General features: G+C 34.8%; 1 protein-coding gene across 1 annotated transcript in view; it reads left to right on the top strand.

Moving 5' to 3' along the window:
• Nucleotides 1-3,504: 3,504 nt before the first annotated feature.
• Nucleotides 3,505-15,185, top strand: part of LOC141542606 (putative polypeptide N-acetylgalactosaminyltransferase 8) — a 24,775-nt gene continuing 13,094 nt past the window's right edge. Inside the window, exons 1-3 of the mRNA XM_074267143.1 lie at nucleotides 3,505-3,697; nucleotides 5,651-5,951; nucleotides 8,244-8,410. Coding sequence (XP_074123244.1) covers nucleotides 3,505-3,697; nucleotides 5,651-5,951; nucleotides 8,244-8,410 — 661 coding nt within the window. The remainder of the gene's footprint in view (nucleotides 3,698-5,650; nucleotides 5,952-8,243; nucleotides 8,411-15,185) is intronic.

Below are 15,185 nucleotides of genomic sequence, written 5' to 3'. Positions count from 1 at the left end.
AGTATAGGCATCCACTTCTTAAGAGTAAAAGACAAGCTTTTTGGATTCCAAATTCCAAAGAACTAACATCCTCCATGTGGGTATGCTATTGAAGTCCTTCCTATCCTGTGAGATTCTTGACCTGCTTTCAACCAACCAATTGGTTCTCTCTCTTCACCTTTGGGTAAGAGATTGATCTCTGCTAAAGAAGGACTTTGGCACCATGCCTCTGAATATCTGAATTGTGTCCACCTCCTAGGGTCCATGTTGGAGATAAAGTAACCTGAGAAAAAGTGAGGGGGCTGTCTGGTCCAGTAGTTTCTTGGATCTGACCTCCCAGGAACACTTATCTGATAAGAATACACTGCTTTTGGATATACCTTCACTTAACTCTCTGCAGTCCTTACTTGTTCTGTCTATGGCACAGAGCTGCCTAGATTTTGAGGTCCTTGAATGCCTGGATGAGTGTATGGATAGGTCCCACCACCTCACTATAGATGATCCTATCTGTAACGAGGACTAGTAATTGTGCTGGAAGTGTCATTGTAGACCTGATGCTGCTCCTGCCCTTCATCATTATTGGTTTCATGAGAAATCCACTGTGAATTATTCCCAAAATCATCATTTCCCCTTCCCTTCCCTTTGTTTTGCTTGTGTGTTTTTGTTTGTTTGTTTGTTTGTTTTTTATAATATTTTGCTCTGTGGAGGAAAAAGGTCACTGATGTGTGATCTGGATTTAGAGCTGACATTCCTCCTTCAGTACTTGCCCTAGTACTATTAAAGTGGTGGGAGTTCTTCTAGAAGAATTTTAACAGTGATAATAAAACATTCATACATTGTTTAAAGTTTTTAAAAAACACTTTACAAATAACATTTGGCCTTCCTGATACTTTGTAAAATAGAGACTATTGTCTCTATTTTAGATGAGGAAATTGATAGAGGTGAACTGGTAAGTATCTCATGAAGTATTAGAATTTAAATCTTCCAAACAATCAGTCCACCAGGAGCTGAATCTTTTAAGGTCACTGCAAAATAAGCTGAGCTACCATTTCTACAATTTTTATTTTATTTCCTTAAAAGGCATCAAAACTGTCCTTGAGACCTAATTGTTTACTTGAATCATGCATGTAGTTTCCTGGTATCCAAGTGCAAATGTCAGTGAATGAAAAAGTCAAGAGAAATTTCTTTGATAATGGCAGGCTACCATGGTAAAAGCCAAGGCAGAGAAGCTTTTCCCCAACGAATCAATGCTTGATTTTTTTTTGCTGAATATGCTTTCCCATGCTTTGGCTAAGTAAATTCCCTTTTGTTAGCTATTAGACTACCTGCAAATATCTCTTTTTGTTCTAATCCCAAACCTGAACCAGTAAGTTGTCCTGAGTTTTCCCTACTCTTCAATGACAAGTATACTTCATAAAGAAGCTGTGGTCATGTGGTTAGTGAGGGATAATGAAAGTGTAGTTCTTTTATTCCACTGGTATCCTTATAATGTCAAAAGAAATTGAATAAGGCCTTTAAAGTTTTGTATGAACTCTTGGGTAAGGTTTCCCCCTGACTACTTGTTCATTCTTTTCTGTCTAAAAATGCTCATATCTCCCTTACCCTAAAAAAATCTCTTACTTGAGCTTTTCCATTAATACCTTGTATCTCTTATGCCCTGTGTAGCTATATTCCTTCAAAAAGCCATCTACCACAGATATCTCCACTTTGTCTCTGCCCATTATATTCTTAATCCTTACAATCAGGTTTCTGACCTTCAAAACTGCTCTCTCTAAAGTTACTAATGATCTCTTAGATGCCAAATCCCATGATCTTTTCTCTAAATTTATTCTCATTGAACTTTATGCAGCTTTTGACACTGTTGATTCTATATATTGTCTTTTCTAGGTTTTTGGAACACTGCTTTCTCCTGGTTTTTCCTCAAGTATCTACAATTCCTCTTCTGTCTCCTTTGCTGGATCCTTTTCCAGATTACAATTTATAACTGTAAGTGTCCCTTAGGATTCTGTCATGGAGCTTTTTCTCTTTTCCCTCCATGTTTCTTCATTAGGTGATCTCATCAGCTCCCATGAATTTAATTACCATCTTTATGCTGATGATTCTCAAATCTATCTTGCCCCAAACTCCCTGCTAACCTCCAGTCTTGCATCTCCAACTTTGTCAAGTAGGCATCCTTTTCTAAAGTAACATTTGATTCCCCCCCAATTACATGTAAAAACATTTTTTTTAAACAGTTGTGAATAATAGGTGATGATGATGATGATTTGATTGAAATCTAGAAATTCTACTAAATAAAGTCAGAAACATGGTCAACAATGATCCCTGATTGTGACATTAACAATAACCTCACAAGGTAGGTCCTTCCTATAGTATTTTAAAAATTATTATTATTTTTTTTTCTTTTTCTTTCTTTTTTATTAATTTTATAATTATAACATTTTTTGACAGTATATATGCATAGGTAATTTTTTACAACATTATCCCTTGTACTTACTTCTGTTCCGATTTTTTCCCCTCCTTCCCTCCACCCCCTCCCCTAGATGGCAGGCATTCCCATACATATTAAATATCTTATAGTATATACTAGGTACAATATATATGTGCAGAACCGAATTTTGTTGTTGTTATTGTTGTTGTTGTTGCAAAGGAAGAATTGGATTCGGAAGGTAAAAATAACCTGGGGAGAAAAACAAAAAATGCTAACAGTTTACACTCATTTCCCAAGGCTCCTTTTCTTGGTGTCCTTCCTATAGTATTATCCTACATTTTATAGATGAGGAAATTTATGTTCAGAGAAGTTGTGAATTGCTTATAATTATTTAACTAGAGAAAGAATTATGAAGGACTTGAATTCAGGTCTTCCTGTATCCACACTTAGTACCCTTTTCATTATACTATGAGTAGAAAAAATGAATTGAGACAATTCCTCTGAAACGTATTCTTGGGAGGGGGTAGGCAAATTCTACTTGGTCATCCTCCACTACAGGTTGGAGGGACAGGTTTGAGGGACTCTAAGGCCCAGGAGACACGAAGTTGTGGAGCTTGAGGATCTTCGAGGGTTCCTTCTGCAAAAGAAGGAAATTTCCCATTTTATCCTAGTTTCATACCTTTTCATATAGAGTGCTTGTGCATGATAACTCTCTATTAGTATCACCTTCCAATTTACTCCTGTCAAAGGAAAAAGAAGTATCAACCAACTAAGTTGATCTCTACCACCTCCTTATTTCTCTTCTCCTGCTCCCATTAGATCAATATGATTTCTGAATCCCTGCAAAGTATATCTGATTGCTCCAGTAATGCTTGAGAATGTGCCCCAGCATGTTCTAAAAACTTGATACTGCCCCAAGAAAATCTGCGTTATTTTAGCTTTCTTGAACAGAAGCCATGTGACTCCTTAAATGTCACAGTGTAGGGCTTGTGTGACATAGTATTTGCTGAAGCTTCCCTGAAGATAACCCCCCAGCTCTTGCTGATAACTCCTTGAATTATATAAGAGTTGCATCAGCTGGGGGTGGTAGGTAGAAAATGGCATTAAGGGGAAGGTTTCCAAGAGTCTTCTTCATCAGGGTGGTTCTGGTCTTTGTCCTTCATGTTGCTCTTTTGTTTTTTATCAAGAGAATTAGCCACATACTGAAGATGGGCATATCTGAACCCTTGAAGAATCCCTTGCTTGCTTCTTCATGGGCCATTGCAGAGAAGGAAGCTTTCGAAGATCTGGGTAGGTTTACTGTCTGCAGCACTTGGGAGCAGTGTGTGTGGGAAAGTGCCATGCCTAAGGAAAAAGCTAATGTGGCAGTGGTTTACACTTGGGTGTGAGCTGGTATTCTTTAAAAATATATGCTAAGATAAGTTTTCAATCCTTAGTTAATTAAAAATATTGTTTAAATGTGTCTTTATCTTATGTAAATAGGAACTTTCAATTTTTTTTGTTGTCTATAATGCAAAAAGTACCTAAAATGGATAGGAAGAGGCTATTTAAGGTGTAGATGAAGAGAATCTCATGTAACTGGAATCTGGGTTTGAGAAAATCCCAGAATATAAAGGGGAAGAGAAAACAGAAGGAAAAGAATTATAAAACAAATATTTTTTTTTATTTTGAACTCAATGAGTAAAGAGAAAATGCTTTAAGTCATTTAATCTTTGCATTTTCCCTGTGTGCTTTGCACAAAGTAAGCATTTAATAAATGTTGGTTGAAGGAACTTGAAGAAAAGTGGGTTGTGTCAATAACATGATAACATAATGAATCCAAAACTTTCTCTTTCCCTCTACACACAAATGAATGAGAGCAGAAAAACAGAGGAAGAGCTGGATTGGGTTGGGACTGACTTAAATGGTTGAGAAAAGACAGAGATTTTTAGGATCGTAGATTTAGATCTTGAAAGGATCATAGAAGCTAACAGATCCAAGTCCCTACTTTTACAAATGAGAGGACTGAGATACAGAGGTCAAGTGATCCTGTGTCTCCAGGATGACACAGTGCGTGTCTGAGAAAAGATTTGACCTTTGCAAATATCTCATTTGATTCTCACAATACTGGGATGCTGTTGTTTAATCATTTTTGTGACTGACTCTTTGTGGCCCCTTTTGGGGTTTTCATGGACAAGATACTGGAATGGTTTACCATTTCCTTTTCCAGCTCATTTTACAGATAAAGAAACTGAGGCAAATTTGCCTGCAGTCACACAGTTAAGTGTCTGAAGCCATATTTGAACTCTGGGCTTGTTGACTCCTAGTCCAAGCCTTTATCTCCTGCACCCCCTCGTTGCCCTAATAATCCTGGGAGGTAGGTCCTATGATTCTCATTTTGCAGTTGAAGAAACTAAAGGAAACAATTTTCGCAGGGTCACATGCTTGTAAGTGACTTGATAACAGTTTAGAGATCATCTAATCCAGCCCCATCATTTTATATATCCTTCTGTTTGTGTAGCTATTGGCTATGGTGACTGGGTTTTTTGGGGGGAGGGAAGGATAGAAATGGACTGCTGATTATTGCCAATGCCCACCCTCTGACTTTCTGAAGCACCGAGAGGAGGAATCCTCAGGGAGCAGAACAGGGCCTTGGTCAAGATCTTGACAATTCGTTACAGAAATTAAGGAAAGTCGCTTTCTGCTTCCAAAACATCTCCCTACATTTCTCTCATGGTGTCCTCTGAAGTTCTGTTAGAGAAATATTCTTTGAGGTTAAAACCTTGAGTCTTCATAAATTCCCATTAAAAGACAAATATCCCTAGGGAAGAAATCACATTTACCACATAAGAAGCATTAATATGTGATGGTAGGTTTATAATATTAAAAAAAACCTGAAAAGATCAATAACCTGATAAGGCTTTGAAGAAATAGGACACAGAATTGATGAAGTCCCGTGTAAGAAGAGTTTGTTTCATTTATTGTATTAATATGCTCAGCACCTACCACAGTGTTGGCGCATTGTAGGCACTTGACAGATGCTTACTGATTGATTGATGGATGGATGGATGGATGGTGCTAGCAGGATGACCCTTCATAGCCCTATTTTATATCCTTCAAGGCCTACCTACATCCTAATAATGGAACTCAAAAAACCCTGGGCAGTTAGGGGATAGAAATAGATGTCCAGATGATCAGGACTTGCCTCAAATGTTTTGTTTCCTCTCTCTCTCCTCCCTTTCCTTCTCACACAACCATGGGCAGATGACTCTATAAAAGAGGTCATAAGGCAAATCGAAATGAAGCAGGCACAAGCATCAAAGAATCTCAAGGATGAAGAGAAGAATGGCCCCAGAACTTGGAAATTCAAGGATGGAAATAAGGGAAAGAACAAATCCCAGAGAAAAGTCTTTCCTAACTCAGCTCTTTTCAATCACTGGGGCAATGACCTGACTGAGAACGAGCAGATTGAGGCCCAGAGTCTCTTCCTGGAGTTTGGTTACAATGTTTATCTCAGCAATCAGCTACCCCTCAATCGGTCCATTCCAGACACTCGAAGTCCCAGGTAGGATTGGATTAGAGTCAGTCTAACTAAGCCTGAAGAACCTATTTTTTTCTTAATGTATGAATGAAAATTTAAAGTAAAGTGTGCTAGTGTGGGGGCAAATTCTAATTTTGAGGGATTAGGAAGAAGTTTGGATACAGTATGCAGAAAAGTTGAAGGATCACACAGTGGGATTTGGGAGGCTGGGTAGTATTTTTATCTCATTTTTACAGCTGAAGAAAATGATGCGGTGAGAAATTAAAGCTCCAATAATAATAACTAGCATTCATATCATACATACTCCCCAAATAATATTTCATTGTTAGGGGTTAAATGACTGCCCAGGGTCATAGAGTTGAATGTCTGAGGTAAGATTTGTGTTCAGTTCTTCCTGACTCCAGGTAAGAGTGCTATTCACTGAACCAATCAAAAATATATTGATGAAAAATGTACTTTGCAACAAAAACTGCTGGGAAAATTTAGGAGGAATCTAGCAAAAATTAGATACAGACCAACATTTCTCATGATATACTCCATGTAGATACAGCCTTAGAAATAAACGGTGACATTAAACAAATTATAGATGAATGGAAAAAATTGCCTGTCAGAATTGTAAGAAGGGAATAGTTGATGACCAAACGAGATAGAGAAATTGATAAGAGGTAAAATGGACAATTTTGATAACAAAAAATGTTTTTGTATAAACAAAACCAATGTGGCACAATGGATAGAAGCAATGGGTCTGCAGTCAAGAGGATCTAAGATCAAATCCAACCTTAAACATTTATTAGCTTTGTGATCCTGGACAGGCAACTTTACCGTTGTCTACTTTGATTCCATTAACTGTAAAATATACCTATAATAATAAATGGGCAGCTAGGTGGAACAGTGGACAGACCACCAGACTTGGAGGAAGACATTAGTTTGAATCTCTGCTCACATATTTACTAGCTATGTGATTCTGAGCAAATCACTTATTCCTGTTTGCCTCAGTTCCTCATTTTAAAATGAGCTGGAGGAAGACTTCACCATCTTTGCCAAGAAAATCATAAATGGAGTCACAAAAAGTCAAACAGGACTGAAATAATTGAATAACAACAATAACACCACCATTTATGTAATAACAATATGTACTTCACAGGATAGTTTTGAAGAATAATGAGATAATACTTGTAAAGTATTTACAATTCCTGACACATAGTAGATGCTTAATAAATGCTTGTTTCCTTTCCCCTTCTCCTAAAACTAGGATATAACCTAGAAATTGGGATAGCAATCTTTAAAGGACATTTCTTTTATCAAAGTAATTACTGGGATTATATATAGAATTGAGTCAAGTTTATAAGATTGAGTTATTATTGACTCTGGCCCACTCATAAATAATCAGAGATGTTGATAAACAGTTTTCAGCTTTAAAAAAATCTAAGTAATCAATAAAATATGAAAATGCGCTAAGACTCTAATAATTAGAGAAATAAAAATTAAAATAACTCTGTTTAACATTTTACACTTATCAAATTGATTAAATTGACAGAAAAAAATAAAACAAGATACCCTGAAGAGAACACAGGAAAATAGGTAACTAATGTGCTATTGGTAGAATTATGAACTGGTTTAGCCATTCCAGAAAGTAATTTGAAACTATGCTCCAAAAGGTATTTAATAGTGTTTAAAGATATTTAATTATTTTAAAATATTTATAGCAACTCTTTTTTTTTGTAGTGGTAAAGAATTGGAAAATGAAAGGGTACTCATAAATTGGAAAGTATTTGGACAAGTTATGATATATAAATGTGGAATACTATTTTGCTATAAGAAATGATGAAGGGTGTAGTTTCAGAAAAATTTGAACTGATGCAAAGTGAAGTGTGCAGAACTAGGAGAACAATTTATAAAATAATAATAATACTATAAAACTAAACAACTTTAAAAGACTGAAGAACTTTGATCAATAAAATGACCAATCATAATTCCAAAGAATTCTTGCTAAAGCATGTTATCTATTATTTTATCTGTTATTTTCAGAAAAAAGTTGAATAGCTTTCTTTCCTTCTTTCCTTTCCATTCTTCCCTCTTTTCTCCTTTCCTTCATTCCTTCTTTATTCCCTTCTTTCTCCTTCCTTCCTCTCTTCTTGCTTTCTTTTTTCTTTTCTTACCTACCTTCCTTCCCTGTTTCTTTGTTTCTTTCTCTTCCTCTCTCCCTCCCTCTTTGCCTCCTTCCTTCTCTCTCCCTTCTTTTCTTTTTCTATACTTTTTTGTTAATCCATGTAATCAGATTAATAACAATCATGATCATAGTTTGATCTCCTACAGATGTCTTAAAAAGGAATATCCCACTCAGCTTCCAACTGTCAGTGTCATTCTCACAATTATGAATGATGCAATTTCAACTATCCAACGTGCCATAACCAGCATCATTTACCGGACACCTCCTCACCTGCTAAAGCAACTCATTCTGGTCGATGACTTTAGCCCAAGTGGTGAGTGGCATTTGAATGTGGGAAAGTGGGTTGGTTTTGTTTCTTGCTTCAAAGTTATGTAAATCTTATACAGGGATTCAATTATAACTTTTGGTCTATAATGCTTTCAGTTCTGTGAGGAACTTGGAAAGGACCCAGAGAAGAGCTACAAATATGATGAAGAGTTAGAATGTGTGACCTATGAACAAAGGATGAAGGAGTAGGAAAATTTATTTTATAAAAGAGAAAAATGAGTCATGACAAGAAATTTTCAAACAATCTGTTTATAATTTCCAAAGGTTATGGCTATAAGAAATGAGGCTCACTAGAGAAAAACAAAAAATGTACATAGGTTAAAACATCAAGTATTTGAGCTAGATTTAAGTTCCCCCCCCCAGGCAATTGGGGTTAAGTGACTTACCCAAGGTCACACAGGTAGGAAGTGTTAAATGGCTGAGACCATATTTGAACTCAGGTCCTCCTGACTTCAGGGCTGGTGCTCTATCTAGCTTCACCACCTAGCTGTCCCCATAAGTAATAACTTTTTGATAGTGAGGGAGGGGTATTAAGTATTTGAATGAAAGTATTTGAAGACTCTGTAATATCTAACCCGGAATCATAAAAAATTTGATACATTTTCTTTGTTCTAGTTAGCTGATAGATGACTTATCAAAGTCTTTTTTTTTTTTTGTTTTTTGTTTTTTTTTGTTTTACCCTATCATTCAGCAACTGGAAATGTTAAATTCTTTCCCTTCAAACCAGTACCCACACTCTAATTCTGATAATAATAATCACAGGCCAAAATAAATGGCATTTGTGCTACTCTCTTTTCCAGAGAAAATCAGAGAGAAGAGAATAAGAAGGAAAAGTAAAATTCTTCATCTCATAAAGAACTTTTTTTATTCCTGTTAGCTTTTCACAATCTAAGCAGGTGTTAAACAGCAGGAATACATGGATGATGATGAGATCAGAGGTAAGAAATTTCAAGATAGTAGGATGTGGCAGAAGAATCACGGAGATAGTAATTTCTGCATGTATTTCTTCAGCATTTCTAAAGTAGACAAAAGAGTAAAGAGTAAAAAGAAATAAAGAAATATTTACTTTATTGGATGATATGTTCATGAATGCCTTCTTTGCATGGGCACAGAAGAAGGAGCTCTTATCTTTTCCTTGGCTGGGGTATGTTAGAGAAATGAAATCAGCTTCCTTTTTTAGGACCATGTCCAGAGTAGAATGGCCATGATGGAGAAAGGACTAAACAATGCTATTTAGGATAAGTGGAAATTACTTTAAGATTTAAGTTGGAGAAGAGAAGACTTGTAGGTTAAAGGAGATTTAAAATCTTTTAAGTGTTTGTTGTAAAATTAGATTTGTTCTCCTTAGCCCTAAAAGAAAAGATATGAACAATAATTAAATATTAAAGAGGTAGATTTAAGTTCTCCCAATAAAGAAGTGGCTTTCTAATCTTTCCTTGACAACCTTTCTATATTGATAGTATGCTTAATTCCTCTTGGAATTAATTGGCATACACTTTTATTTTCTTATTTGTAAACATATTTTATCTTTTCCTCCTCTTTCAGGAAATATGAGTTATTTACATTCTACTTTTGAATTACTACAATTGTTAGGATTTTCCCTTACATAAAGCCTAAATCATTGAAAATTTCATTCATTGTTCCTAATTTTGTTCTTCTAGAGAAAAGTAGAATAAGTCTAAACATTCTTCCACATATCCAGTCTTCAAACACTTAAATTCAGTAAATGTCTCACCATGTCCCCTGCCCCAACCAAACTTTTTCTTCTCCATCCCCAGTTCCTTCAACTGATCCTCATATGTCATGATTTCAAAGGCTGTAAACATGTTTACCCAAGATGGAGACTCTAATGTATTAGTGTTCATCCCAAAATGCAGTTCTCTTTTTCTCTGTTGTTCAATTGTATCTGCCTCTTCATGACTTCATTTGGAGCTTTCTTAATAAAAATTTTGGATTGGTGTGCCATTTCCTTCTCTAACTCATTTTTGAGATAAGGAAACTGAGGCATATGGACTTTAGTGACTTGTCTAGGGTCATAGTGTCTGAGACTATATCTGTCTCAGAAAGATGAGTCTTCCTGATTTCAGTCTTGGCACTCTGTGCACTAAGGCCCTATCTAATTTCCCTAAAAGGTAGTACCCATAACCAAATACCATACATCAGTTTGGTCTGACTAGGGAAAATTACAATAGTACTATTAATTCTCTAATCCTGAAAATCTTTAAAATTCATCCTGAGATAGGTTTTTCTTTTTCAATCCTCATATCATTCTTATAATTCATATTGAATCTGAAGTCCATTAATATCCTTCTATTTATTATAATTGAACATCTTACCATACCGCAATCATCTTGTTTTGCTAAAACTGTTTTTTTGTGTATAAAAAGATTGTTTTAGTTTTATTTTAAAATTTTTACTTATTTAATATTTTTCCTCAGTTAGTTAAATCAACTTTATACATTTATTTTTTAAAACTTTTGAATTCCAAATTCTCTCCCTTATAACCATCCCAGCTCTCATTAAGAAATCAGTGTGAAATTATGCCAAACATTTCCCTAAAAGGCATGTTGTGAAAGAAAACATAGATCTCCAATCTAATAAAAAAAAAGCCTCAAGAAAAATAAAGTTAGAGATGGGGGGGAGAGGGAGAGAGAGAGAAAATGCTTCTACGTGTATTCAGATATAGTTCACTGGATATGAATAGAATTTTTCATCATAAGTCCTTTGAGTAATGTGGATCATTGAAATGATGAGGATAGTAAAATCATTTACAGCTGGTCATCCCAGAACATTGCTATTATTATGTATACAATACATTTCACTTTCCTGTTTTTTTTTTTGTTTGTTTGTTTTTTTGAGAGCATTCTATTCATCATTTTCCATAGAACAATTATATTCCATGACAATCACATACCATAATTTATGCAGTCATTCCCCAATTGATGGGCATCCCCTCAACTAAAATTCATTCCTTCTGAAACATTCAACCCTATTGGATTTTGTTTTATTATATCATGCTCAGAGAGTTAACTTGTTGATTTTTTTTGGATGCTCATATTTGGATGGTGAATCTGTCATACAGTATATTAGCTATCCATCTTATTCTAACATTGAACTTAGATCCCATAATACTATGCCACTCTCTTCTCTACTAAGAACCCAGCCTAGTCTGGACCCAGGTATTCAGATAGAGTGGGTTCAGTTCTGGAGGTGAGGGATATAATCTACAAAGAAGGACTAGACGCTCCTTCCTTAAACTTTTGATCATTTTTAATCTCTAGCTGTGTACCCTGAAGACAAATTTGTTTATAGTTAAGGTTTATTTAAAACTCACATCTAAGATTTATCTCAAAAGGAGTAATAAGAGGGGTTAAGATATAATAGCAATCAAATATTGGATAAATAATGTATTCCTTATACATAAAAGAAATATTGCAATTTAGTTCTTTTGTGATGGGACTTAGGATTTCCAGTCCTCTCAAACTTACTTCCAAGTGTAGACATACCCATTTCAGGATAGATACTCATTTCCCTAAGAACAGAAAATAATGTACACAAAAGGAACCAAATCTCAGTCAGGCTTAGGCTTTCCGAAATAAGGTGTGTCTTTAGATGCTATGTACTTATGGCCAAATGGAGGTTGGGATGGATGATAGAATAAGGTGTGTTTTCTCTAATATCCCTCCTCCTTGGAGAAATAGAGAAAAACAGTTCTGATACAATTTGTAAACAAAAAGGAAGAGCTAGGTGAGGGAGATTTTGTTGAGTCTGACTTTTTCAACTTTACAGATAATAAAAAAGATTTTTAATTTCTTTTTTTTTAAATTATAGCTTTTTATTTAATTTTTGACACCCCTTCAAAACCGTGTGTTCTATTCTTCCCTCCCTTCCCCCCACTCACTCTCCCAGTTGGCAAATGATCCAATATATGTTAAACATGTGCAATTCCTCTATACATATTTCCACAAATATCAAGCTGCACAAGAAAAATCAGATCAAAAAGAGAAAGAAAAGAAAATGCAAGCAAACAACAAAAAATAATGAAAATACTATGTTGTGCTCCACATTCAATTCCCACTGTCCTCTCTTTTGGAGCAGATGGCTTTCTTTATCACAATACCATTGGAACTGGAAAGACTCTTACTTTCAAAGTTCAAACCCTTATGTCTTTTTATAGTCCCTTAATTGTGAGTGTTTATCCTTGGGATTTCTGCCTTGTCTTTCATACATTCTCTCTTGATGAATTTATTCAATAGTTTAAATCATTACCTCTAAAAGATGACCCTCATATATTTATTATTCCTCTAATCTATCCCAGAATATCAACAGTCTATTTCCAACTGCCGGCTTGAATGTCATTCTGGACTTCTTATCTTCCCATCAATACTAGCTTCTCTGTTTAACTTCTCTTTTTTCTGTTGATGGTACTGACATCCTCGATATAATCTAAATTTTCAGCTTTGAAGTTATATTTTGATTCTTCTCTCTTCTTCACTACCATACAACCAGTTGTCAAGTTTAGTTCTTCTTCCATTCTCTCTTGAATTTGTTTTCTCCTGTCAATTCTCTCTACAACCACCCCATTATGAGTTCTTTTCTCTTAGACTATTACAATAATTTCATTTCCCATTTCTTATCATCCCCCTTTTCACATATATCTTTCACATTCCTTCCCAAGAAAGAAGAGATTTGATTTTTTCTTAGTAGAGATACTGGAGTGGTTTGTCATTTCCTTCCCCAGGTGATTTTATAGATGAGGAAACTAAGATAAACAGGGTAAAATAATTGCCTAAAGTCTACTAACTAGTAAGTGTCTGAGGCAGGTTTTGAACACAGGAAGATGAGTCAGGAAGACTCTAGGTCCAGCACTCTATCTTTTATAGATAGTCTTACCTACTCCACACACAGCAGGCCCTTAGTTCCTATTTTTTGGCTGATTGATTTGAATCCCTCAATTCTTATATCATACCGCATAAGACACCACTCTAGTAGTATACTGGAAATGTTTATCAATAGACTCTCAAAAAAAAGTATAATAATTTTGGTATCTATTATTATTATTCCTCTAACACTTTTAAAAGTTTTAGACTATATATTTAATTTATAATTATATTTTATTACTTATAAATAATGTAAACATATATAAGTAATGAATATATAAAGTTGTATATGCACATGCATGTAGATACTTATATATATATATATATATATATATAAATATATATATATATATATATATATATATATATATATATATATATATATATATATATATATATATATATAAAATGTGTGCATTTATACCCCAAAAGTTTTAGTACTATTTACTATAGTCAGAAGCTTAAAACTGCACTAAGATTTTGAGACAATATGTATGATGGAAATTAGAAATCTAGAAGGGATGGTGTAAGCTAGAAAGGTCTCATCTAAATAGGTGAAATTTAATCTAAATCTAGAAGGAACCAGGCTACAAGAGGTGAGGAGATAGAGAATTCCAAATGTGGAAGATGGCCAGTGAAAAGGCACAGTCACACATAACAGTGTTGTGTTTGAGGAACAGAAAGTAGTGTAACTGGATTATAGATTATGTGAAAGGGAGTAGGTGCAAAAATAGGGAGAGGCTAGGTTATGAAAGACTTTAAAGCCAAACAGAGGATCTTAAATTTGTTATGAAAATCCAGAAAATAAAGACTATCCAGAAAGGTGATGCAGTGTGTCAAGTGATTCAAGGTGGTGAGAAAAATGAGGATGGACAAAATGCCAGAAATATATGATGGATTTCAAGTGAGAAGAGCCCCATGGAATAGCAATTTAATTGTGGGTACCTAGTGGTAAGCATCCCTTTACGTGGACTCCTATTCTTTCCCTGGATTCACATTCTTCCACAAATGCAATATGTACACACACAAAAAAAGCTATACTGATAAATAGACACACACTTATAGAAACTCAGAAAGAAAACACAGGAAAAAATGAAAATTCATTTGTCTAAACAGTCCTAGTCTGCAGGCTTCAATGTTATTGTTTCTTTCAGGGATATTTATACTGCATAAAAATGCTTTATTGTTGAGGATTACTACTCTTAGAAAATACTTTTCTTTTTTCTCAAACATAGCATTTATAAACTTTTCCAATTAGCTATTATCTTTAAAAGGAAATTTAGAAAGTATTAGTTATTATTATTAATTAATTCAGTTCTCTTATAAAGCAGAAAATCATAAAGCTCATTTCTTTTTCTATTTCTGAACTTTATTGACCAGACTAGCAAATTATTTCTTCACCCTGAGGAGCACATTTCTGGTTCACCAGAACAACAAAATAGTTACAAAGCCTTCTTTCCCTCTCTAACTCATAATAGTGATAAAGGATAGTACTGCTTACTTTCATGAATGGGGGAGATGATATATGTATCCTCTCTGAACCATACCATCAGGGTTCCTAGAGGATCTCCAATTAGACAAGGCCAGGGAATAGTGCTATTATGTCTTGATGATTCTAAGAAAATGGAAAGAGAGGGAAAGAGGGATATATTTCACCAAATAGGGAAAGGGAAGGAAAGGGGGAAAGAAGAAAAGAAGGAGAAATTAGAGGGAGAATAGGTAAAAGGAAGCAAAACAAATTCTAAAGATATACATGAGTATTTATAGCTCTTTTTTGAGGTTGAAAAGAATAAGAATCTGAAGGGGTGCCTATAAATTGGGGAATAGATGAATAAATTATGGAATATAAATATGATGGAATACTATTGTGTATAATTCTTT

This window comes from Sminthopsis crassicaudata, chromosome 5, assembly GCF_048593235.1.
Source record: "Sminthopsis crassicaudata isolate SCR6 chromosome 5, ASM4859323v1, whole genome shotgun sequence".
Taxonomy (NCBI): Eukaryota; Metazoa; Chordata; class Mammalia; order Dasyuromorphia; family Dasyuridae; genus Sminthopsis; species Sminthopsis crassicaudata.
This window is presented reverse-complemented; position numbering and strand designations above follow the sequence as displayed.